The sequence below is a fragment of the Dermacentor albipictus genome, chromosome 7 (assembly GCF_038994185.2).
Source record: "Dermacentor albipictus isolate Rhodes 1998 colony chromosome 7, USDA_Dalb.pri_finalv2, whole genome shotgun sequence".
Lineage (NCBI taxonomy): Eukaryota > Metazoa > Arthropoda > Arachnida > Ixodida > Ixodidae > Dermacentor > Dermacentor albipictus.
This window is the reverse complement of record NC_091827.1, coordinates 77440263-77466597: the sequence shown is the minus strand read 5'-3', so window position 1 is coordinate 77466597 and position 26335 is coordinate 77440263. Positions and strand designations below refer to the sequence as shown.

At 51.3% G+C, this 26335-nt stretch overlaps 1 protein-coding gene across 2 annotated transcripts in view; it reads left to right on the top strand.

The window, feature by feature from the left end:
- Positions 1-3880: 3880 nt before the first annotated feature.
- The window catches only part of Ufd4 (ubiquitin fusion-degradation 4-like), a 157999-nt gene continuing 135544 nt past the window's right edge, over positions 3881-26335 (top strand). The window contains exon 1 of one of the 2 annotated variants that reach the window (XM_065428317.2): positions 3881-4700. In XM_065428317.2, coding sequence (XP_065284389.1) covers positions 4561-4700 — 140 coding nt within the window. In that variant the 5' untranslated portion in view covers positions 3881-4560. The remainder of the gene's footprint in view (positions 4701-26335) is intronic. The other variant, XM_065428318.2, reaches the window with a different exon arrangement.

The following is a 26335-nucleotide window of genomic DNA, read 5'->3' as shown; positions in this document are numbered from 1 at the left end:
ATGTGTAGTATGACAGATAACTGGTGGTCTATTACAGTAACAGAATGGGCCTCAAGGGGGTGAAGGAAAGGATAGTCGATGAAAGTAAAAAACTAGGTGGAGTGATGAAATTGGGAAATTTGTAGGCATAAGATATTGTGAGCTGGCACACGACAGGGGTAATAGGAGATCGCTGCAGGAGGCCTTTGTCCTGCAGGGGACATAAATTGGATACTGATGACGCACTCCGTCTAAGACTCTGCTACCTCTTACTGCATCTCTCTTCTGTAACTCCATTAAGCTACTAGTTATATGTTCTACAGTGAGCTTTGTTTATCTATAACAACAAACAACATTAAAAGAAGATACGTGTTACGCTTGCTGCTGTTTTGTTTTCAGACAGATTTTGCACCAAGATCAAATTTGTTGGGCCGCATAGTTCAATGTTCACCATTTTTATTGCCTGCTTTCTATAGAAGAAATTTAAAGTGCATTTTATGTGCACTTCAAAATTTTGGAAGCTAGCTGCTATTGAAATGACTGGTTTCGCTGTCTACTGGCAAATAAATGTCCCAATGAACTGGCCAAATAGTAATGCCAAGTGTTTCATTTAATGGGAACAAGGCAGGGTGAAAAATGCAGCCTCATGAAATTGGAGTAAAAGGAGCAGCGAGCACTAAGTCTCTTCTCAATATTGCTCGGGCAAAAGAGCGGGTCAGTGCTCACTCTGTAGGACCTGCTCAATTTAGTTTCCTCTTAATCTCACCTAGAATAGCTTTTCTGCCTTCTGCACAAAACTTGGTGTGAGCTAGCACATGGTGGTGCATGGAGAAAGCGAAGACAAGAAGAGAGAGTGCAGATGTGACGTGGAACTTCAGTGCATTCATTGTTACCAGAAACAATCTGTAGGAGACAGGTAAGGGTGTTGAGAAGGATAAGTTGTGATCATGGAGGGATGAAAAGAAAATGACGGACTACTGTCATGGGTGAATGCGAGGAAGTTCATTTCTTTGCAGGCTCATCACTCTTTTCTTAACTACATGTGGTCCAGGCCTCTTTTAAGTATGGTACCCTTCAAGGTCTAGTACTTCAAGGGTGCGTGATTCACTATAAGAGAAGCACAGAGGGTTTGTACATTTGACAGACTATTTGACCTTTGTCTCTAGGTAGACAAGCTCAGCTCCAAGGCAACAGACGAACGCTTATTGAATTTCTTGTTGTTGTGATGTGTATGTGATGCAGAAGGTGCTTTGAAGCACCACATTTTTTAGACACTGCTTAAAGCTTTTGTGCTGTAGGTGTGTCACTATACTGCCCTTTTTGGTATGATGCCTCAAGCAGCTCCTTTGCCGACTTGCATTGTTGTTTTCACATACTAATTTGACAGGTGGTTACCACGGCCTGCAGTGTCGTGCTGTGTCACATTGCATTCATGACTGGGTCTTCATGCATAGCGCAGAACATGCTAAGCACTGGAATCACAGGCTTATGTTTGACTGGATATTTCACTTGTCTTGCTGGGGCAGCATATACGGTGCCCAATAGGGTAATGCAGCATTGGCTGAAGGAGTCGAGAAATGACAGCTAATTAAGAGAGGTTTGGTGCCTGATTGTAAGTAATTTTGTACTTGCTACCGATGGCTGAATTGCCCACCACTTTAAATGTTGGCATTTACCTTCTGTTTGGAGCATACGTAATTATTGAGAAGAGCATGTATTGTGCATGCTTATTGTATATCTCACGGGGTCGAATAGAGATTTGTCTAGGTAGTATTCTGTTTTCGTCTTTCTTTCTATGATGTTCCTGTTGAGAGTTAGTTATACATGGAGAGAATAAAGAATGTTGTTGTGTTAGAAATTTTATGATTGCGCACCCCATTATACAATGCAGATATATATATATGTATACATATATACGTATACAACACATTGTATGTACTTGTATGCATTCCTTCTTTTTGAATTTCTTAGGAATGGGCAGGTGCAATTGTTTCAGTCACCGATGTTACATGCCTGTCCTACACGGCCTGCTCCATGTACACGAATGTGTGATATTTTTTGTGGCAACCATATATTTTTCAAAGCCATCTTATGCAGGAAATTGAGATTGATATGTATACCCATGTTGAAAATTTAGTATAATAAAGTGTTTAACTGGGTACTTGTTTGTCGTTTATCACTTTGGGCCTAGTTTCATGCATTTTTATTCTATCAAAATAACAAAAACTGTTCTTGCTACTGCTCCTTTGCCATATAATTTTGCGGCAAAAACATAATTTTTGTCTACATTTTATTGGAAGGGGGGCGGGCAAGGGGCGAGACCCAACTATCTTTGTTTCCTTGGTTTGTTCAACAAAAAATGAAAAACCATCGTAGAGCCGCTCTGTGGTGTCGCCAACCAAACAAGTACATACAAACCGTACACATAACGATAACCTCAAATGGTTCCCAACACATATGGGCGAAGTTACCATGAATGCCCCTCCCAACCTCAACGAGAAGGCCCACCGAGTCGCGCGAAAACTAACCCACCACGGCACGGACACTGACGGCCGAACACCCCGCAACCCCCGGGAAGGGGCAATGACTGCGGCGGAGGCGATAGAGAAGACGGAGGAGGCGAAGACGACGAAGAAGCGATAAGAGACAACAGGGACAGACTGGTCACGTACCACGACATACTGACACACTACACGAAACAAAGAGAAGCATACCCACAACCCCACAAACAACTCGACAGGTCTCAAGAAACAGATTGGAGAAGGTTGCAAACCAGAACGTTCCGAAACCCAGTACACTTAAACAGAATAAATTCAACACAATATCCAGACGCGAGCTGCAAGCTCTGCAAACACGAACACGCAGACATGGCACACATCTTATGGAAGTGCACACAAATCAATGTAGCGGACAAGATAGAACCGGACTTTCTCGAGGAGCGATGGCTAAGCGCTCTGACTAGCTCAGAACTACAAGACCAATTATGGGCTATCCAGCGGGCCCAGGCAGCGGTGGAAAGGCTATGCCTCACCGCACATAATGCCCGGGTGGCGTGAGCCCGGGCTGGCAACCTCGCAGGTCCTTTTTCCATTTAATTAAGTTTCTTCCGTCCGTCCGTTGTTCGCTGCCGTGTTCGCTGCTAATGGAAATCAAATGTGCGCGCCAAGGAAGTTCCGCTGGTGTTTGACAGAGGGCAGCACCGGTACACTGGAAGACTTTCATAAAATGCCGCGATTAATATCAAGTCGACGATTGTCGTGCAAAAAACATTCTTGTTGTGCAGCTAAAGCAAATAAAGTAGTTTACGTGTCGTCAGCGAAGTGCGTTGCTGGCCGATATGGCGATTCCGGAGCGTGGTCGCTCAATGTCCGCTTCAGCGCGCGCACCATACTGCGGCCACTGCAACGGCAACGTCAATCTGGAGCCCCGATTTCCTTACATTTAGCTTATTGTCTATTGTGGCGTTGTTTGTATTGGCGGTGTTGATTGCGCTTACTTATCGCACGATTATTGAGCTATTGTTCATATTTAACGAACAATTTGGCCTTTCATTTGGAGCGTAAAGCCAGCTCTCGATTCCAAGATGGAATATGTACTCGCGCTGTTATCGCCCAGCGAGGGATGAAATTTCTGTCATGTAAATCAGTTAGCGAAGTTGTGTACTACATTGGTGGCCATTTCGTCAACTGTTGCGAGGGTTCCGCGCTCGGAAACGGAGCTGTGCGTTACGCGCTTGCAACACCGCCGTTCGGAACAGCGCAGGAGCAATATCATTAGCAAAGCCCAGCAACCAACGTCTGCGTCCAAACAAACAATGTTACGACCGTTCGCGTCTCCTCTTGCGAGCGCCCAGCGACAAAGGCGAGGGCAGCGATCCAGAAAGTTCGTCGTCTGCAATCAGCTGTTTTTCTCGGCAGCGAGGAGACCGGAAAGCACGTGACCGCGGCGGTGGCGCGGCGGGCGTGCGGTCCATTTCCACTACGCCGCGTCAGTGCGCCGCTTTTAGGCCTAGCACTCGGTCGTGTCGTCCCTCCTTCGTCGGTGCGGTGGACCCCTTCTTTTTTTTTTTCCCCCTGTCGGCTTGTCCCGCGTTTGAAATCGTTTACGTTCAGCGCCGGGAGGAAGGATCCGGTTCTTCAGTGACTTACAAACTCGGACCCGTGATCCTTCCTACCCGTGGGTAAAAGCCTGCAACGTCCTCGCCGATTCGTCCGAGGTGCAACGACACGGCCTTCCAATGGTGTGAATGGTGCCGTCGCCGCAGCGAGCCCTAGCAGCGAATCAGTGTGCCGCCGTCGACGGAGCCGCGGGACCGCGACTCGGCTGCTGTGCCCCTCCTCGCGTTTGGTCTCCAACGTGCCTGCGTGAGGCATCGTCTCGTCTTGTGAGCACTACGCGACGTGGTCCATCGGATATGTGATTGCGCGGCGGCGCCGCGACCCCCACCTCGGCTTGCCGGGGGTCAGCCTTACTACAGCGCAACGTCTGCCGTTCGAGACAACCGAGTCGTGTGTGTTCTTTTTTTCTGCTCCGAGGGAACAGTAGCGAGTTCGGCGGCGGTTGCTGCTGCTGCGGTCAAATATGGCGGACGCAGACCCCGAAACGCTGCTCGAATGGCTCAACATGGGCCAAGGCGACGAGCGGGACATGCAGCTCATCGCGCTCGAGCAGCTCTGCATGCTGCTGCTCATGTCGGACAACGTGGACCGCTGCTTCGAAAGGTGCGTAGCCCTAACTTCGCTCTCGCTTCTCTTGCGTGGAATGTGGCGTTTGCCTTTCGGGCAGGTTGGCCGGGATTTTGCGCTCCAGGGCGTCTTTTGTTCCGTGTTTTCTCTTCCCGATGAACCCTGTCAAGCTGCGTCGAATGCTATAATTTTTTTCGGCCACGAGGTTGAGACAACGCAGGAGCGATCTTGCGGAAGGATTTTGTTGTGCGTCGCGGCCTCAAGTGGATTTGATTGCAAACGCGTCGCTAACGTAGCTGTGTTGTGCCGCTTTTTTCTTCTTCATTATATTAGATTGCATTTCCCAGTTTCTCTGTTCGGGAATCGGAGGCAGTAGTCGCGTAACAAAGCCGGACCGAGGGAGCTTGGGGGAGAGGGGGATGAGCACTGTGGGGGAAGTTCTTTGGCTGCAGAAGCGGTAGCATTCATTCTTTTGCCATTCATGGGGACCACTTGTTCCTGTGACGAGCACTGACTTGAAGACCCGTCGAGCTTTCCATATTCGAATTAATTTTTGCAAACAAATAATCATGTGCTACTTTATACCACTGTTTTTGTCCGTGCCGACGTCATCAAGACGAAAAAAAAGCACGCAGTGCTAGCGATATTGCGTTTCACGGCATGCGAGCATTACAAGATAACCTGCACCAAGTTCCAACCAGCCTATTTTTTTTTTATATACCTTTATAATGCACCTGCACGATCGACGACAAGCAATATCGGCTGCATGTCAGGCGGTCTTGATTCGCAGTTTTACGTCTCCTGCGCGCCTTTACCAACATACCCATCTTTCCTCCGTCTTTTTACCACCGGCGATCGTGTCTTGCAAGGAGTTCTGTTTTCGTTGCGACTAACCACCACCGGCGATCGTGTCTTGCAAGGAGTTCTTTTCTCGTTGCGACTAACGGCGCGCCACCAAACAGTGAAGGGGGAGCTGCGATGACAGCTTGTACAAGGAAGAGAGCTCCCGGAAAAAGTCTCACATTCAGTTTAAGTTGGGGAAGAGAAAACATTCTGTTTACAACAAGAAATTGACACAAACTAGACCACTGAGCGTTACATTTAACTTGTCCTGCTGCTTTTCCGCGTTTGGGCAATGGGAAACCTTCGCCCTTGGTAACTAAGCTCATTCAGCATCTCTTCTAAGAAACCAGAATCTGTCAAACTTATGGACGAAGGAAAAAGTTAGCGGAAAAAAGAAAAAGAGAGCATTACGTCACGCAGCCAGCCTTGTCAAGCGAACGCTCCGTGAAGCCCATACCTTTGCTCAGTGGTGGCCCACCGCGTGACCTCTTGCGGAGAGGTCACGGAGCAAGAACTGAGATTTCCTGCGACGTTTGGTTCCCAGTTGCTACGCCAGCAGTGCTTTCATTCGGTGCGCGTTTGTTCAACTGCCCTGCCGTGGCTCTGCCTGCAGAGCGGGAACGCTAAAACCACGGTGAAAGACAACCGTGGCTAAAACCAACCAAGCAATTCGACGTGCCATCACGTGCTGGGCCGACAGGTTTGGCTTCATGCCTCCTCCGACTCTTTTCTTCACTCATGATCAAAACATGGGAGGCTATTGTAAAGCGCTGCCACGTGCGGAAGCCCCGCCCCCGCAGGTTTCTCTCCATTGCGACACAAAGTCGTAGCGGCGCCTGCACAGTCTGCCACTTGGTTAATTCGAACTACAGTGAGATCAAAATCAATTTTGTGAACCTTCGCTGAAACACAACAGTTACGTACTTCTGTTCCCGCCATGCAGGTTGAATCAGCCCATTACAGGTTATGAACACTGAACGGGAAGAAACTAATTTGAGCTGTATTAGTAAATTACCATTCTACAATAAAAGAAATGGCGCTTTTATTGTCAGAATATGCTTGTTAAGCCAGGAAAGGAGGAATGACTAAGGACGGGTGGGCGACGCCCGCTCAGCAGGAGCTCGTCGTGACGTCATGGGTTCTTGCGGCTTCTGCTGGGGGCCTAGTGTGTTTCTTTTTTTATTTTATCGCTGCCCTATAAAGTAGCAAACCACGAAGCTTGTCAAAGTTTCAATATCTTTTGCGAAGTCGCAAGTGCCAAAAATAAACAAATGCATTGAAATGCGTGACGTCATGCACACTGACCTTTTAGCGCTGGAATTTGGGCGCGACATTAGAGAAATGAAACTTGGGCCTCCATTGTCTCTTCCAGTAGTCAACCTATAAGCGTGAAATTCAAGGAAATATAGTTTTGAAAGGATACTCTATCAGTGTAACCTGAATTACTGTTTCGTTACAGTGTGGCCATAATCTTTTTTTTTTTTTTCGCTTCCTCGTGCTCGTGTTGTGCAAGCACGCGTGAGCCCCCAAAAAGTCGTGCCGAGACCTCGACGAAGGAGTTAAATTTAACGAGGAAATTGCGCGAGCGCTTCAAATTGCGGCCTCCCGCTGACCTGGAAACAAAATGGTCGAGCAGCGGCGGCGTCAGCCTTCGTGACGTAAACTATCCCAGAAGCCGCGCGCCCGCATTTCGCGCAATTCGGTACTAAGCGTTTTCGCGTGCTCCACTTTCGCGTTTCTTTTTTCTTTTGTTCTTTCGTACAAAGGGAGCGTGTAGCTCGCTTTGAGTGCGAACGATCGTAGTGGGAAATCGAACTGTGGCTGCATCGGTCGCCAGCCATTCTTTGTGTTTCCGGATCTCCATTGCAGCTCGCGCGCCCGCCGTCTGCAAGTGCGAGGATGGACAGCTGGCTGCTGACGAGTTCGACGTATTTGCATCTGCAGTTGCGGAATATGCCGGGCCTGTAGATTACGCCAATATAGTCTCTGGCCTAGTTTATGTTTCGTTCACGAGTTGAGGATGCTGTATGGATGCGTTTACGTGCCAGCGGTTTCTGCGACAGATAATGCCGAGTCTTTAGATTCGTTATTACCTTATTAGAACGTCCATTTCGCCTATTGATGTAGGCGGAACACATTGTTGACTCCCTCTAAAAGCTTGCACTGTTTTATTCCGCGGAGAAAGGAAATGGATACTAAAAAGCTTTCCTTCTTGAATTTCGCTATCGAATCGTGGTGCTATGACGTCAGTGTGACGTCGAATGTAGTAATGAGAGGGCAAGATTGGCGTCGCACAAGTATAGAAAAAAAAAGCAGTGACGTCGAATAAAATACAGTACGTCGTCGCAGGATAGTGCGTGAATTCGCTTATTAGCGGGAATTGAAATCAGAAAATACAGTGACACAGAGTTGCATTAAATTTTTGATGGTTTGGTAGAGTACGGTGGCACGTTTTCTCCATTCCGTTTCCGAGGGCGAGCCATTCGCAATCAACATGGAATTCTATGCCCCCACTGGTGAGTCTATGTTAAATGCCAAAAAAAGGTCATCTACGGGCTCAGCTTAACTTCACGTTTCTGGGACGCTATGTCGCGTTGCGTTGCATTATGTGGAGCGAGTGAGATCTCAAAAGCTAAATAAAAAAACAGTGCGCAACTTTCAAGAAGTCGTTTCTTTCTTCGATTGTTCGTGAGCACTGTCTCTGGACGCGAGAAATAGGGTCACTGGCGGCTGTTCGAGAAACTGTGGGGCAAGTCACGAACTCGAGATTACACTGGGACCTTGAAGCGCACTCGAGAGCAGGAAAAAAAAGATGAAAAAAAAAAAACTCGGCGGAGTCGTATGCAAAATTCAAACGTCGGCCAAGCGTGGCGGACGCGATCGAGCATGCGTCTTTCTCCGTACACAATCGATGTAGGAAATCTGTAGGTCCGCAGTGTTTTTGTTTTTTCCTTTTTTTCAAGTGTGTGTGTGGAGTGGCTTGTTGCTCTTGCGTGCGGCCCCGTTTGCCCAGCTGTGCTCTCATTGGTCGCGATAAGGTGACGCGAATTTCCCTCCACTTACTTACTGGCATAGCAGACGACACGTATACCTTGCCGTTTGCGCGTGGCAGACGACACGGCAATAAAATCGAATCAGAAAAGGCCTTTTCTATTTTTCTTCCGTGTCTGTTTTCCTCGCGTGAGCCTTCCAATTGAGGAAGATTTTCACTTGCACGCCATAGTAGATAGACGCAGACGGCGTTTCCTGTTTGTGCAGCGTTCTGATGTTATTGATGCTAGCGGACGAAGCCCCAGAAATGTTGCAGACGGCGTGTGACGTCAGAGGTTCGCCTTCGGCTTTACTAAGCCTTTCACGCTCGGCCGCTCTTTTGTGCGGCGAGCAGTCGAGCGCGCTATCAATCTCGACGTTGCAGACGTCTCGAATAGGCCGATATGTGTTGTAGCGCGCTTGATCGACATGAATTAGCCTTCGGCTTCGTTCTTCCTCTTGGTGCGGTTGGAGTGAATAGACGGCAATTCGATGCGCAAGAGAGAGTGACGCAACTACTAGTGTTCGTGGTGGCCCTCGGAAACCTTGGATCTGGAACATTCATTTTCAAGGCCTTGACAGTCCCTAGGTTTCACAGAATGCTCAACGAACCTTGAATTTAGCTTTCGGCTAAGCGTAGTCAATTTTCGTTATCTTACCTCGAGGTTTATGCAAGCCAAACCGGTCCGATTAGCACCTTCGTACTAGTTTACAGGACATAAGTACGCGGAGGGAAGTGCCGAGCTTCTCTTTTCGTACGTTTTTCCCCTTCAAATTACCTCATAAAGCTTTCGTTTGAGATGGTTGGTTCATTATGTAAATGTAGGCAGGCAGTGTTAAAAAAAACATCGACAAAGCAAGAAGGCTCAAACTTAGCCTAACCTAGAAGTGTTGCTGGGATAATTGGTTCATACCTGCCCGTTTAACAAGCGCACACCTTAGACGAGACGACAAAGCCGGACACTGGACAAGCGCTGTCCTCTGCTTGTCCGGTTTCTGCTTTCTTTTGTCCCGTCTAAGGTGTGAGCTTGCCCAACTTGCAAATCAACGTGCGTTTTCGGCATTTAAACGTTGGGTTTTCCGGAACGCGCCCTTGAATCGCACAGAAAAGCTTCTCGCAATAAGCGTGTTAACTTCGCGCTTAACAGGAACGCACATGCACAGGTTGAACAGAATGTAAGGAAATGATCTATATCGTCTAAATGTGAAGTTTCACGCTGAAACCATTTAGCCTCGCAATAAGCGTCAGACGGTCAGGAGCGCATGCGACAGCATTGCGTGGTCATTGTTTCAAGTCAGACGGAAGCAGTGACATAATGCAAGGACCGAAGCACCGCCTGTCAGGGTCACCATCTGAAATGCGCTGGCCGGCGTGTGCTGCTAGCACGCGAGGTTCCACCTAGACGGTGACCACGGTGACGTAATCCGTTTGCATTCGTTGACGCAATATCAACGACGTTTCGGCAACAGGCTTCGGCTTTCTCTGGACTCCGTTGCAGCGTCTTTCGTGGTGGTGTAGAGATTACTTTCATTAGTAATAGTAACAATAATGAACGAATCCAGTTCGGCGGAAAGCTGCGAAAGCTCTAGCCTCTCGATAGAGCCATCTTTTGCTTCGTCGTTTTGGACAAAGATTGATCGAGTTGCGTGGCAGTTACGAGGAAACAGGAAAGTGCGAGGAGTATGGAGTGACGTGAAATGTATGTGAGTACTTGCTGCTAGGCTAGTTGATTTATACTTGGTTATGCCGTAGAAGACGCGACGGGAATTAACGGGAGACGGACGCAGAAGCACAACTGTACAGCCCCGTCTTGCGCGCAGTTTTTCCTTTCTTTTTTCAGTCGTCGCGTTCTCAGCCGTACGTATGATGCCTCAGCATGTGCTAGAGGTCGTACACGATGCAGCACACATTAAACTCGTCCCGCGCGTTATCTTTCTCCCGCTTGGTGGTGATTTTCGTTTGTCCTGTGCATCACAACTTGCCTGCTCGACCGCACGGACCCCTCGTTAGTATTCTGGGCAAACGAATCCTTCCCACGGCGACAGAACGGGTGGACGAGGTCTTCCGGTTTGGTGCGGAGAACGCGGCTGCGTATCCAAGGGGCTGTTTTGTAATGCGCGCGCTTTCCTTTCTATTCGCCTCGCCTGCGCATACCCGTTTCCCAAGGCCCGTATTTTTCTTTTTCTGTCGTTCCTTTTCTTTTTCTCTTGGTCCTTTTCTTTTTGGCTGCGCACAAGTCCGCGCCAACGCTCTCGGCGCCCTTTCCATCATGCTTCTTCTTCGAAGCCTTGCTTCTTCCCCTTCCTAGGGGATCCCGTTTTTTTTTTTTCTTGGCTTGCATATCACTCGGCACTGCCGTGTCTTTGTTGTCTCGCTACCTCTTGGCCCGTGTAACGTTAGAGAGAGAGAGAGAGAGAAGACAATTTGTGCAAGGCGACGGGTGTTGAACAAGCCCCGGCATCTTCTCACCCACCCTGGGACGACACCCGGTGCAACGTCAGCGGCGACTCCGAAAACGACCACCGCAGCTCTGTGCGCGCGTGTACTTGCCAGGAAGATGCCGTTTCTCGAAAGATCTCGCCATGGGGTCGCGCCGGATTCGTTTCGTTTGCTTTCGCGATATCGCACCCGTTGTCTCTGCGTCTCTCGTTTTCAATGCGAGTGGTTGGAGTGGCGCAGTGTCTTGTTTTGTGGCTGTGGACCCGAAATCGGGTCCGAGCTTTAGTCGAGGAGGTGTCTGCGGGGAATGGGGAGGGCGGCAGAGCGTAGTAGATAGAAAGAGGTGCGGAAAAACCTGCCGGAGTCTGCTGCCGTTCAACGGCGACGTGAAATCAGTTTAGTACTGGTGGTGAAATGTAGAAGAACCGAAACCTGCAAGTGACGCTGTTAAACGGGCTAGTTGGTAGCTATAGTTTCTTGATTCACGTGATTGGCAAAACGCGAACGAAACGGAAAATGCAGACGCCACAAGCGCTGGTGGTGTTCTGGTGTCTGCTTCTTCTATTTGTGGGGTTCCGATTGTAGCGCGCCGGTAACATGAATCGAGCAGCGAAACCTGGGCAAGTTAGTATGCGATTCGTCCTCCCATGGCCGGCATTTTAAAGTATTATCTGAACACTGCTTTCATTCACATGGCGAGAAAAAACATTTCCCGTTACCAGTGCAAGTAAAGGCCACGCTTTTTCTAAACCCATTATGCTGCAACCTGCAGCGCATGAGCTACATGATGGCCTGCGATTTCGAAATAGCGTTACGAGTAAGTAGGCGGACTCACTGCGATTGTTCTGCCGTCGTTGCGCAGTAGTCGAGCATGCGCGACGTCCTTCCCGGTTACTTCACTTGAGTGTCTACCGCTCGTATGCGGTGGGCAAGTTATCGTTGTCCGCCGTTGGTGGGCAAATTTATGTCTGTCTGTTTGTTTGGCACGGTACAATCGTCGCGAGAACAAAATGTGGGTCGCCACTACGCGTCGAGGAAAGTACGATCAGTAAAGTGGAAAGTTAGGCTAGTTGGTCAGTGATCATCATACCTTGCTGGTGAAGCAGCGCACTGACACGGACACAGTGAAGACAAACAGGAAAAGACGAGCAGCGAGTGTCGTCTTTTCCTGTTTGTCTTCACTGCGTCCGTGTCAGTGCGCTGCTTCACCAGGAGGGTATGAAGAAAGTACGATACTTGAAAATTCATTGCTAAAGGGACCGTTACACGGTCGTCAAGCAGCTTTCAGTTTATATTTGTAACTGAGAGTGGAGCGCCCAATATGCCTATTAAAGAAAAAAAGGAAAAGAAGGAAAAAAACTGGGCTCTCAGCTTATATTTTAACCCGAAATATTAATTTGAAATCACTGTCTCTCAACTCCTTCCACCGAGACCAACCGCCATTTTGGCAAGGCTGTGTGACGTCAGGAACTGAGGGGCCACCTCCGTGTCGTCTGCTTTGAAACGGAAACCACATCGGAAGTCTTTCTCCGGGCGTTATAGCAGCATAACGGCGTAGGAAGGACGTCGCCGCTGAATTGTGCCCACAGTTCCTTACTTGCGCGGTAAACAGCAGTACCAGTGTAGTACCATATATGCGCTGAGAAGTGCATGCAAAAACGAAGGGACGTATGGCGGCCGTGACGTATTTCGAACTCCTGCAATCACTTCCGGTATTTGCAGAACACAAAGGCACGACCTTCGAGACCGGGCTTCTATTTATTACCGGAGGGAGCCGTTTCCGGCCGTGCCTATTCGACCGCGACATTAAAAAAATACAAATCTTTTACTGCACCGCATGAACTCAAATCTTGTCAGCTTGCTATGGTACGGATAAGGTTTAACAGACACATAATTTACGCACGAAAGCTTTGTGTCATGGCACCTTTAAAAAACACTAATCGTCACAGGCAAGAGGAAGTGGCGGCAATGTCTTGCGGTAAACGATTCTTATGCTGTGGAGAGCGACGGACATCTAAACACATCTTTTGTACAGGCCAACTCCCCAACCACGGTCTTATCAAGGGGAAACATCACTCCGTGCCATCCTTGTGCATCTCTTCTCCGCCTGTGTTTTCTTTCCATTTTTCGTTCCGCTCGTGTCTTTCGTCTCTCACGTAATCGTGCCTAAGTGAGCGAATGTTTAACGTAACGAGAAGCCTTCAAATAAAAAAATATATATATATTCTGGCCGTTTCTGGTGACTTCCAGTGGAGGCAGGGCCCTTGCGATAGGGAATTTTCAGTAGCCTCACCACCGGAGACCATATATATATATATATATATATATATATCGGGAGACAACAACAAATCGCTCTGCCGCTGGAGCAGTCGCGCGCTCCCGCGAAACGTCCGCTACGTGTCTCTTTGAAAACGGCGGTCGGCCATTGAGCAAAAACACAACTCGGCGTTGCTGTCGTCGGCCTTCGACCTCCTCCCCCAACTAACGGCTTTATCATTGCCCGTTTGGCGGCGGCCCCCTTTTTTTCCAGCGTCGACGTCTGCAACGGACACATCACGGTCTCCGCTAGCTCTAATGATCCGGCGTGGCGCCGCGCGCCATTCCCGGACGTCGACTCCAAGGAGAATGGAACCGCGTAACGAAAAAGAAAGGAATAAAGAAAATTAAGAATAGCTAAACGTCGTCTCTGGCATCGATGCGTTTGCGGGGCGAGCGTGGGCGTCCGCTCGGTGGCCGTCAGTTTCTCTTCGCCCTTTGTCGGGGGCCGAGCAGCCGTTCCATTCCTCGCGGAGTCGTCCTTGGGAGTTTCGGCGGCGGGTTGTTTGCGCCAATCAAGGTGTGTGCGCAACGCGGCGGCGAGGAGAGAGGGTCGCTGTCTTCCAGCCAGCGGCGGACGCGCCGTGTCCTTGGCAGTTCCCGCTCGTGGATGTGCGCGCGCACTCGCTCCAGCGAGGTTCGCTGGCGCGGTCGTCGAGCGGCCCGAGGCGGCGGTTCTTCGGCCGCCTTCGTTCGGCTCGCTTCGGCTTCGTTTCCGGTCTAGTTTACCGTCGTCTGTCGAACGGGAAGGGAGGCTGAGCTGCGGAACCTGCGTACACCTACCGCTCGCCCGTTTCAGCCGTTACGGCCAGTGGCGCGAACGAGTGCTGCTGTGTACTGCTGTGGGCAGAGAGCGAGAGAGAGATAAAATTCTTGTGTACCCGTAAGCGCATGGGTGTATTCGGCGTTGGTTGTAAAGGTAAATAGAGCCGGCGTAGTGGCTGTGACGTTGCACTAATAAGCCCGAGGGCGCTGTATCGAATTCCGGCCGCGGTGGCCCCATTTCGATGGGGGTGAAATGCCAAAACTCCCGTTGTCCGTGCATTGGGTGCACGTTAAAGAACCCTAGGTGGGCGGAGCTATCCGGAGTCTCATAATCAGATGGTGGTTCTTTTGGCTCATCAATCCCCAGAATGTAATTTTCAAATTCTTTTTTTATATAGACCACGGAAGCCAAACCTGGGCCGTCCAGCAGGTCTCGGCGGCTCTTGAAAGACAAAGGCCGAGCGAAACCTACGGAACGTTGCCCCTCAGGGCGACCGACCGCGGGAGTAACACGCGCTGGAGTTGGGTAGAGACCACTCGCTGAGAAGACGTCAGGGCCCGCGTCACGGCGCCATTTAGTCGTGGTGTCGTTCTGCAGGCGACTACATGAAGTTGTCTCTCTCTCTCTTCTATATAGATAAGTAGGAAACCGAAATACCTGTCCTTATAGACATGACAGAACCGTTGAACAAAAGTGAGTTGTTAGATACCAATAACGATTGATTCCTTCTCCGATTTCGTGAGGCTTTCTGGAACGAGCACTGAAATGACGCCTATTGTAGGCGGCGGCGCGAAATCTTTTTGGACATTCGACACACACGCGCGCACAACAATACGTAAATGTGAAGCATTCTTCCTCACGCAAAATAAATAATGAACAAATAAGCAAAATACGCAGGAGGTCTCGCGGTCCCTACTCATTTACTCCCCCTCCCCGATTGTGCTTTTGCAACTGACGTTGTGATTTTTTTTTTTTCGACGATGCGCGTCTTCGTTGCCCATCATCAGTCGTGTCGGGCTCGCACGCAACGCGAGAAAAGAAAAAGTGCGAACAATCCCTCGTCGACTTTACGTTCGCAACACGAGGAAGGACCACTCTGCGGCAGCAACCTTGTCGTCTCTGTGTGGCTTCGCATTTGTGCTGCCCGTAACCCACGATCACGTGAGTGTTACTGCAACGCAACACCGCGCGTGACGCACAAGCGCTGTCCTTTTCCCCCACAGCGTCGATTAGCTGCTCGCGGTAAGGCTTAGCGACGACGTCCTTGGAGCGTGCCCGGGCGTATGCGATGACGTACTGCGGGAACTGACGCTGCACAGTAGTTCTATGTGTGTCCCTTTGCGCATTGCTGTTACTTTCTGTTGAATATCTTATGGGATATAGTTAAGTTTTTTGATTGTTCTTTTCTCCTTGAAGTCGACCAAAGTCTCTTCAAGGTGTTTATCGGCGTTGATGAAGCAGGAGGCAGGTTGGAGGTAACAAAACTTGAAGATATATTGTAACGGAAATATTTACACAGTCAAATACACAGTTAGCAACAGAACACTGATGCAAAACACATAGGTAAACAGCGCCTTACTCTTCTACTTTCTCTTAAGTTAGAGCCTAGGACAACTGTCACTACATACGACCAACCGAGTCTCACTGTTCTACCACTAAGTGGTTACGGCCCAGACTAGCGTTGCATCGTACGGAGTCTTACTGTTCTATCAGGTTTAGTGATTACAGCCTAGACTGAGGAACAAGCACCTCGTCTCGGTTGTTATAGGGGAAAGAGACAAAGAAAAAGGGCGGTAGGGTCGTTAGCCCATCCCACGGAAGCAATTGCCAATGAGAGTTGACAGTTTCTTAAGCCACAACCCAAAGGGATGGGCTTACTCTCATAAGTGAATCTATTGGAAAACCACCCTGTTTTCCCTCTTCCCACATCTTCTTCTCCCCCTCCTATTTCCACGTGGTCAGTGACGGCCTCGTCAAACACGCCAGGCATGCATGATTTATTGAGGCCATCTCGCACCTCAGCGGCGTTTCTAGCCAGCAAGGGGGGGCTCGGGCGCTGGTGTCCCAACACCGCGTACCGTAGTCCCCCTCAAGGTTTTTCCTGGTAGAAAACTAATTACCGCTGGCGGCATCCGGACTCGGGTGCTCTTAAAACGACGCCGCGCCCCTCTCTACGGCGCGCACTGCATGTTGCAACACGACACAAAGCGGGCTCTCCCCAGCGCTCAAAACAAGATGCACGTGGCTGCCGTCCGAATGCGAGGGGCGCGAACCCCCCGCTCCGTACGCGCCAGACGTGGTCAACATTGCTAGCAGCTGCGTCTCTAATTAGCAGGGGACTCAAGAGCCGGCGCCACAACGTCGCGTATACAACCTTTGTCCGCGTGGCCCTATTATGACCATCGGCGGAATGTCAACAAAGCCCGCGTAAAAGCATTTTCTCCGAGTCCGTTTTCCGCCTCTGCACCGCGCCCCCCGCGGCGGCGCGCGCCTCGGCTCGTCACCCAACACCACGCGGGCCGTCCGACCCCTCAACCACAGAAACGGTTGCCGCCCGAGGCGCTGGGGGGGTGGACGCTTCCCTATTCACAAAACGCACGGGCAACTCGCGGCACTTCAAAAGTATATACAAAACAATCATGCAGCCCTACGCCGTCCATTCTGCCTGTTCGAGAGATGAGCGGCCTAACAGGATATTTTACGCAGAACGCGCGTGGAGGAGCAATATAATGTTGTCGTGGCTGCCGAAAAGGATAAATGTGCCTCCGAGGTGTATCGTCTTGCATTATGTAACGATGCGGGTTATCGTGTGGTTTCGCTACAACCACATGCTTAAGTTGGCCGACAGGTTGTAATGTTAGAATGCTTTCCCAAGTTTCACCTGCTCTTAAACGATTCCTTACACACACTGTCAGTGGGATGGTAGCAGGGCAGCCGACGCTAGTACTTCGCAGGTGCATTCTATAAGCGAAGCAGAACGTATGCCGCCGGGACTCGTCGGTGGTGCGGCCTTTATACTTGTAGCCGAGACATACTCGAGGCAGGGCCGAGTCGCTTGCGACCGCGCTGTTTTCGTTCGCTCTCCTTCTCGTCCCGTCCATGACTGCGCCTTGTTTTGTTGCCTTCGAGACAGCGGCTGCAGCAGTCGTGTTCTGCCCCCCCCCTCCCTTTGTGTCTGGCGGCCCGCTCCAGTCGAGCGCGCTGCCTCCTCCCGGACCGGTCGGAGACGTCCCGCTATGTGCCGTGCTAATGCCCATTATGTCGGACGGCCGCCGTTACGCCGGAGCCAAAGACAACCGCTTTGCTCTTTCGCTGCGTTCGCGTTGTGCTCAGCCTCCGCGCGCTTCGTTTCCTCCTCACGTCTGCCGAGCGGGCCGGAGCCGCGTAAACATTGCTCAATGGCGGCGACGATGCTGACCTCGAGCGTCCGGATTTTCACGCGCGCCCGAGAACGGAGGGATACGACGAGTCGGAGGGGGCTGTTATTCCCTCGTTTTTCATTGTTCCGAGTCGGCTCGCTCTGTGAGAATGTTTCCCTTTCCCGCCGCCCCTTGTTTGCGTCTGTGTTCTCGTGGCGCCCGCGTCTTGGATGCTGCCGTGGCGACTTGTTCCTCACCCGTCGCCGTGTCCTACACGGCCTGCCTCCGTGGTCGTGGCACATCTAGGACAGATCCTGTTCTCGACTCAACTTGCGATCGGGTAGCAGTGGACAGCTGTGTCGCTTCGCTGTCGCGTGGGTCGAACGTGTCATTGGCTGCGTGCCTTCTCTCACGTCGGACACTGGAAATTAATGTATGGGAACTGGTGCAGTTAACCAGATTCTCTCCACATGTTTATTCTTCGCGAACTCGTAGATTAACATTTGTGCCGTAAAATAATGAATAAACTTTTTTACCGTAATTTCCAGTAGAAGTAATGGCCGCCTCGTCCAGTATTTTAGATCAAGGGTTAGAAGTGTGCTATATGACGCGTGCAATAATTAAACATTTGGTGCTGCTAAAATACGCGCGCGCACACACACACACACCGTATACAAGGGATGTTTACGAGGGTAGCTGCAGCGCGGTGCATCGTGGGGCGAACCTGCGGTCATGGTCGATGCAGATAGTGAACGCCGCTGCCGCAGTAAATTTTCCTTCCACCCGCCCTTTTGTGTTTCTTTTTTATAGTCGGATACAACTTTAGAAAAAAGGGGAGGCCCCGCCCAGATGACCGAAGCGGCGAAGTCACCGGCCGTCCGGCGCATGACGTCGGTCCAGAATGCGCGCCCATTGGTGCACCCGCCTCGGAGGAGTAAACGCCCCCTTTTTTCTAAAGTTGTATCCGACTATAGTTATTTAGTATTTGTCTGTTACATAAACAAACCAGGCACTATTAACTCGTCGAGTAACGGCAGCGCGTATTAGCCGAGTCGCAACTGGTATTCCTTCTTAGCCTGATCGTTGGAATACGTACGCTGCCGTCTGTTGCCGTGCCTGGTTCCTTTCTTGGTGGCGCTTTTTCTCTTTCCTTTTTTTTTCCCCCGCCGACGAGCGTGTGCTGTTCGCCGCCGCCGCGTTGTCCCTGCTGTCCCCATTTTTGGTGTCGGCGGCGAAACATTTCCTGCTCTTCGTTCTTTTTTTAAGCCTCTCTCGCCTTCCTCGAGCGGAAAGTTTGTCCTCGGCGTTCGAAGGGTTCCTTGTACCGGCCTGCGTCTGCTGTTTGTGCCGTATGGAGAACTAAGTGCGCAAATAGAACTGAGTTGCCTTCTCCCCCCTCCCCTGGGGGGGCGGGCGGAGGTGGGCACTTTTCGTGAAGTGCTTCCATCGTGCCAGTCTCGAAGCTCGGCTTCAAACTCTTGCGTCGGTCTGTGGAGCTGTTAATTGAGCTTACGTGCGGTTATTTACAATACTGCCAGTCTCATATCGAGACCATAGCATGCGGGCATACGATTATACATACAGTGCACGTTTTATATACAGAATGGTTAGGAAGCGGCAGTACGAAAATAGGGGCCACCTGTCGCCTGCTGTAGGGTGCTTGGAGGAGGAGGAATAAACTTTATTTGTGGGCAGCAGATTTGAGACCTAGGCCTCTCTACCTAGATGACGGCCTCTAGCCCTTGGGCCCCGGCGGCATCTTCGGCCTGCTTGGAATGGGCTAATTTGACTGGGCACCGACGATTACGATACTGCTTAGTGCCAAATTTGAGCGCAGCTCCATACGTGTTTTCGTATCGCGGCATATTGAGGCGAATAATTTGAGAGAGACGCGTAGCAGAGTCGGCGATGGTCAAAAATGTTATCTGCAGGTGAAGCGCGTGGAGATGAAGACCTGCCTCGAGTGTTCGGACGGGACTGCATAGCGCCACTTTTCTGCGTGCGCGTCACTGGAGGCTCCGTGGATGAAATAAACAAAATATGAGAGGCCTTGACGCCGCGCTTTTGAAGGCGGAAATGCAGCCATCTTGGTGTGCCATATCCCGCTGCGCCTCCGACTAGCTCGCCGGTGCAGATAGGCGGTAGCTTTGAACTCGCATTGCAACGAGCCGCCGGTAGTGTGTGCTGCCGACGCGCGTCAGAACAGAGTAGTGAAGGGGACGTGCCCCTGTGCTTTCCCGTGATGACACGTTGAAGACGACGAAGACCCGTGCCGCGATTACTTGAGAGTGTCTGTTGCGGATCGACAACTCACACTCACAGACCCGAAACGCAACTTTCAAGCTTACACACCCCACCCGCCTAAGTACGTTTGTGTCGCGAACAGAATCTGCTGCGAGAGAGGCACGGGCCCGAAAAAAAAAAAAAAACACTACCTCACTTTTCAGAGGCCTACAGCAGCAGCGAGAGCTTCAGGAGCGTGGTTGCTATGGTAGCGTTGACTTTGGGCACCAGTCCCAGTGCTGCTTTGCGAAAAATAGCACGTGACTTCTTCTCCAACACGTCCGTGCTGGCCGGGGCCTCTCCTCTGCTTTCCTTCCTCGATGGGCCCCTGTCAATGGCATCCGCCATTCGCGGCTCACGTATTTCATCTGCCGCTTCGCGTTCGCTCTTTCATCTTTCGCTACGCTCGTTCGCTCGGTTACGCCGACGCTTGCCGCAGGAACGGGCGACGAAGAGCTGCGCCTAAAAAAAAAAAACGGTGGGGGGGGGGGCATAAATGGCGGGAAAGTGCTGATTAAAAATAGAAACTTTATTAAGCATCGTTTACAGTGCGCGGCGAGTTGTACGGTTCAATAGTAGTCGAAACACTACGTAAAGAGATTCTAAAGAAGGAAATGGAAGTATGGGATTAAGTGCAGCGCAGTAACTGTCTCTCCGCAGAGGACACCTTAACCGCGCTGCACAGGGGGAAACGGGGAATTAAAAGATGGGTGAGAAAGAAAGAAAAGCCCGGTGGCGACAGCCGACGCGGTAAGGCCGTGGGTGGGGCAGGTTTACAGGCGGCTTTGAAGCGCCGCGTCCTCGGCGAAGGCCAAGAGCGCGCGAAAAGGCGCCTGTGTTGTGAGATGCAGCCCGAGGGAGCAGGTCGTCCAGCGTAGCACATGGTAAGTTTAGCGCACGGTACACTTGCGCAAGAGCCGACCGCGAGGGCGAGAGAGCAGGGCACTCACACAGCAAGTGTTCTAATAGTCGAAGCACTGCGTAAGACAGTGCTCACTGGCCCAAAGCGGCGCCTCAGACAGACTTTGGGCACTCCCGAAAGGAAAAACCAGTGAGCCCTACTTCCCTTTCGTAAACGTTCCTCCACCTTGGAGGAGCGAGAAAGAGCGCTCGCGCAATCGCCGCGGTGTGGTGCTTCTGCGCGTGTGTGTCGTTTGTGTTGATTTTGTTATTACAGCACTCGATTCACTTCTGAGACTAGTGGCCGCGGCCCTAATGAATGGCCTCGTTGTGAGAGGCGCTGCGTCCTATTGTGTTTGCTGTGGTGCCCCCGCTTTTCCGCGCTTTTGTTCCACGACGAAGACATTTAGGCCGGCGGCGCCGATTCGAAGCGAGACTCGCCAGACGGCTGGGCGTCGAGCGTTGGTCACGTGCCCTAACGGGTGCCGTGTTTCTCTCCGTTGTTGGCACTACTTCGGGTCACTCTGCGCAGCGTGTGGGCGCTGATGTCCGATTCCGCGATTCTGTTACGTTTGAAAGCGCAATAACGACTGCTGCGCCTACGAAACTTGCGCTTACGGAGCAACAACAACAACCAAATGGAAGGAAGCTTCGCGTGCGCCGGTACCGAGTGGCGGCGGCCTTCTTAATGCCCCGACGAACGCCAACCAATCAGCGCGTGTAATTGACCGGGTTGGGCCGCGTGTCTCCGCGCTCGCCTTCTGTTCCCACCGTAATTGTTGGCGCTGCCCTGGCCGGCGGTATAAGCAAAGCGTAAAAAGGAAAAACTAATAAATGGGCAGGAGTGCCCCGTTCCACCGCTGGGCTGCTGCTGCTGCTGCAGCAGGGCGGGCCGGCCAGCCGACTCGCACCTCTCGCGTGGGCGTTTGGTCGTCACGCGCGCACTCCCGTACACCAAGGTAGGTGTACGGGGCGCGGGTCTGATCGTTACCCCGGCGATCGGCGGGCTTCGCCCGTCCACCCAGACTATGGTGGCTGCGCCCGGGCGAACCTGTCCGACCGATCGCCGGTCCCGATGCATACACGGGCTCGTTCACCTCTTCCCGGAGGGCGCGTGGGACGAAGGGGGTAACGAGCCTCCGGCCGGCTGTCGTAGCTGCTGCCGTGCCGCCCCAAGCGCGCGCCCGGTGGTGTTTTTCGGGTGTGCCCGTAGGTGGTTGGCACCCCCCTTCGGTCTTCTCGGCGTTTCAGATGGCGTTGTGCGAGCCCGCGAGGATGGAACCGGAGTCAGTGCAAGCGTAGCTGACGGTGTGCACAATCTAGTGAGAAATTGAGTACGAAAGTTGAGACAGAGATCAGATAGGCAGAAAGCTAGATGGTAGTAAAGCCTGATTAAATCAAGCTGGCCAGGTGACTGTCTCCTCCCCCTTTCAGTTGGGATGCCAATAACCATCAACATTAGAGAGGTGGACGTACTTTATTTCCCCTACTCTGTCCTCTCTCTGTCTCTTCGTCCCTCCCCTTAACCCCATCCACCCCCACTGCTGACAGCTCTTTGGGTGCCAGCAGGTGAAGCTAGGCATTTCTGCAGTGCAGTGAGCAGTAGTTTGATTACTCTCGTTTTTTTTTAATCGGTCGCGCCGGGCCCCTATCTTGTGAGGTTGCGTTTCAGTTACTTGTTTTCTTATCACGCGGGCCGTCAAGTGGCTGATTCTAGCGTTAACGGCGGCGTCCATTCACGAAGAGAGGAAAAAAAGTGAGAAAAAATGGAATGGAACGACAGGAAAAGGAACTGGGATCTCTCTGCAGCGTGGATTCGTTGAATACCGGCCCACGGGTTGGCCACGTGTTTGGGGTGTCGTGTCGTTGGAACTCGGCAGTTTGTCGAGCAAGCAAGCAAGCAATCGGGGACGGGATAGTGTCGCGATGCTCTTACGGTACCACTCTTTTCTGCGGTCGCGCTTCGTCGAGTGGAATTAGATACGCGCCCAAGACGACTTGTGCGGAGTTCGTAGCGCCGATCGGCGCGCCTTCCACGAGCTTCGTGGTCGTCACCGTTTTCTATTTCTCCTCTTCTCCACAAAAGCGAATGCGAGGAGGCCGGCAAGGAAGAGAGAGAGAGAGAGAGAAAAAAAAAAGCCTTGAGTATCTTTTCCTCCCGCGCAGCGAGTGATCGTTTTTCACGCTAGCCCCGTCCGCGTGACGGTAGACGCGTATGCGTTGCCGGCGGGCTTTGCAACAAAGCCACCCCGCGGGGATGCACACGTGCCGCATGAGTTCAGCACTTGGCGTTCTTGCAGCAGCAGGCCAGGCCGCGCGCACCTCTCGATGGCTGCAATGCCGGTTGGTCGTTAAATGGCGCCGATGTGCGTGTGTGATCGTCATCCATCACCGTAGCCTAGGTTAATTTCGTAGTTTGTGAGCGTGTAAATAACGCGACGCGTAGTACGCTCGTTTAACAGCAGCAGGAACGCTAAGACGCCGTATTTCTTATAATTTATGCGAGCACATATAATTCACACCGCCGTATGTCCCCCCCCCCCCCCCCCCCCCCGCAGAGAGAGAGACTACCGAGTGTTTCTGTGCGCTTCACTCTCTGGGAAGTGTGTGGCAGCAGGCAGACGATTTTTGGTATGTGCAATTTATGGTTGTAATTCCAGTGTTCGCTACTAATTCCAGTGCTCAGCGTTTTTGGGCGCTTCTAACCTTCTCTATAGTCTTCGTTCTTCCTGCTTTGCTAGGAGTGCGAAATGTGTTGTGACAGAAAGGCAGGACAGTGTGCTTTGCTTTTGGCGTTCGACCGCCAGGCAGTCTGTAGCCGTGGTGCGGGTGATCGCGGGAGATGCAGGGCTTGCCGCGGAGGGAGAGACAGAGAGGGGGGGGGGGTTATGCGGGCCCGTCCAACGTCCTCTGTCCCCTCGGGCGGTGGCGGAGAGGACCTTCTGGTTCGTGGTTGCGCTGCGCAGTTCGCGGAACGACGCTGCCCTCCCCTCGAGCGCGTGGCGGCGACCTTGAATTGCGAAGTGGCGAACAACCTGTTCGCCTTTGTTTCGTCGCGCCCGTTGACCTGGACGTCTCGATACGGGGAGGGGGGGGGGCGTCTGCGCGCACGACGGCATTCGATACGTACGTCCAAGAAGGTTTCGAGTTCGATTCATTCGAGAGTTTTAGCAGTGCCAAGTTACCGCACGGCAAGTGCGGTGTACTGTAAGATATTACCGTTGTTAAGAATGGCGAGCTGCGAAACAAGATTGCCACACACGACAGGGCGACACGACGCGCACCTCTCCCTCTCCGTCGCTGCAGCTGGGAGGCGTTCGAAGAAGCGGCCTTTGCGCTGGAATCCGCCGCCTTCCTCCAGCCCCTTCGACATTGTGACGGAACTAGTTCGGTGCGTGAACAATGATTCCGGAGTTCCCCAACGCGGAGCTGATTTGACACGCATGGACAAGCTGCCGCGGGAACGACGTATTTTTGTGCTTCTCACGCTTCGGCGTGGCACGGAACAACGAGCGACCCTCGATCGGCACCGATAATTCCCGGAACGGCACCCCGCCAACGCCGTCGTTTGGGCTTCGGAATGTGTGTGCCTTTGTGTCTGTAAAATGATCTGCAGAGCAGCGGCGAGTTGGTGATGAGTAAACGAACAGTCGCCGCGTCGTATGACCGGCGGATCGAGTGTATTCGCACTTTCCAGCGCCTATAGGTGGCGCGGAGAACGTTCCAATATGGCGGGGATAGAGGTGATGGAGGCGATACGAAAGCGTGCGCATCTGCAGAAGCAGGCGGCTTACGGGCCTCTGGTATCTCTAAGCGCGATCCTTAACATTGCTACGGAAACGCAGAGATGTGTTGTAGAGGGAGAGGCTACGTTTAACGCTGGCCATATAATATGGTGTGAAATACGAAAGACGACAAGCGCGGCTGTTCAGGTCGAGTAACTCTGCCTGCAGACAAGCGCCGTGAGAGGCCCGCCGCATACTATAAAAGTTCAAGTCTGCAGTGTAACCGGTGCTGTAAAGGTCACTATGTATCCTTACGTTTCGTAATCTATACGCGATGTACAAGAATTGACACCAAGCAGTTAATCGGTAGCACTCAGATGCAAACAAAGCGCAGTATGCGCTTTATGCCGCTGCATAAGGTAAACGTTGGGTGCATTCACGATGAGATAAATAGCTCGACGCACCGGCTTATATACGGAATGCTTGTTAATGATGCCAGATAATACGTAAACATTTTAGTAGTGCCGATTTACAATATATGAGTGACACTATGACGTGTGCCAGCGCGCCCCGTTTTACAGCACGATTAATGTTTTCGCGTGCTGTAGGGAAGCTCGCATGCACATTCTTCATCAATGACCGCTTCAGGTACGTAGTCCTGGCCCTTGTTTCTTGCAACATTGTTATAGAAGAGATACTTTAAGACCAAACAAAACTACAAAATCAGAAACACGTGCGCTCGACCCCCGATCAGTACACACCTTTGAATACAGCAAAAGAAAAAAAAAATCAGCGAACGCCTTGTGCATAGACCGCCTGTTTCGTTCTCACACAAAACGACTACGAACAGTTGTGGAATAGGTTCTCTAGTTTGCAATGCTCGCGACGCAGCGTCAGGCACCGTCGCAGAGTATTTGCCGAAACAGCGCGAGCGCAGGCAGAAAACTTAATAAACGGTGACACTTGTGTACTTAAATCTACTTTGGGAATCTGTAGACGGCCTTCTTCGGCCAACGCTAGGTCTCAGTCTTGCTTCGTGGGACAGCGTTTCTCTTCAGCTGCTTTCGTAAGAGATCGCCACAAAAATAAAATGAAATCATTGAGCAACAGTCAAGTACACTCACCAAGGTGGCCCCAAAAGAAGTTTTTGTTGAAATTCTCGCTACATATGACTATTTCTTCGCTCACTTGCTTCCCTATGCGGAGCTTGATCACCCACAACTTCGTCTTTTTTTTTCTTTTGGAAAGTGGTGCTTTTCCCAATACTTTTCCCAATATTGCACGATTTGTGCATTGTGGCACACTGCACATGCGGTTGCTCTTCGCTCGTCGACTGTTTTTTTTTTTCGCATATCCAAGAGTACCAAAACGCCAACACAGCTGCAGAAACCGCGTGGGCGGGAGATCCATCACCCCCTCCCGGGTTCCGAAAAAATCCGCGCGGCGGCGCTAGCGTATCTGGAAAGCGCGAATAAAAACTGTGGTTGTGCGAATGCTGAGGACACTTCTCTTGAGCAGTCATGTTAGACTGAGTCACTTCTCTCATGCAGTCATGTTGGACTGATAATCTTTTCTCAAGCAGTCATGTTAGACTGATTTAATTTCTGTAAATAAACCCTTTTCCTCGTTCTCGATGAGAAACAGTTCTTCACTTCATCAACGATCTCAGCGTAAATAAGTTGGACGACGGCATGGGCCAGCTACCTTCGAATTCATGCCGTACTCCAATCTTGGCAAAGGACCACGGACGATGGGATTGAGCCCCCAATCCTGACACCGTTCCGTGCTAACCTACCGCGATGGCCGAAGACATTTTAGGTGCGTGTGTGGGGGGAACGTGATAAGGATGGTAGTGACTAATATTCAGGCCTTGCCTAGTAGACTATGTGCTGAGCGCGAAATGTTCATTTTGGGGAATACCAGAAAGCTTTAGCTTGTCCATGCACATATATCCTTTACGGAAGTGCCCAGTTCGGGCAGACGTAGACGCCAGTCACACCAGGCTGGTA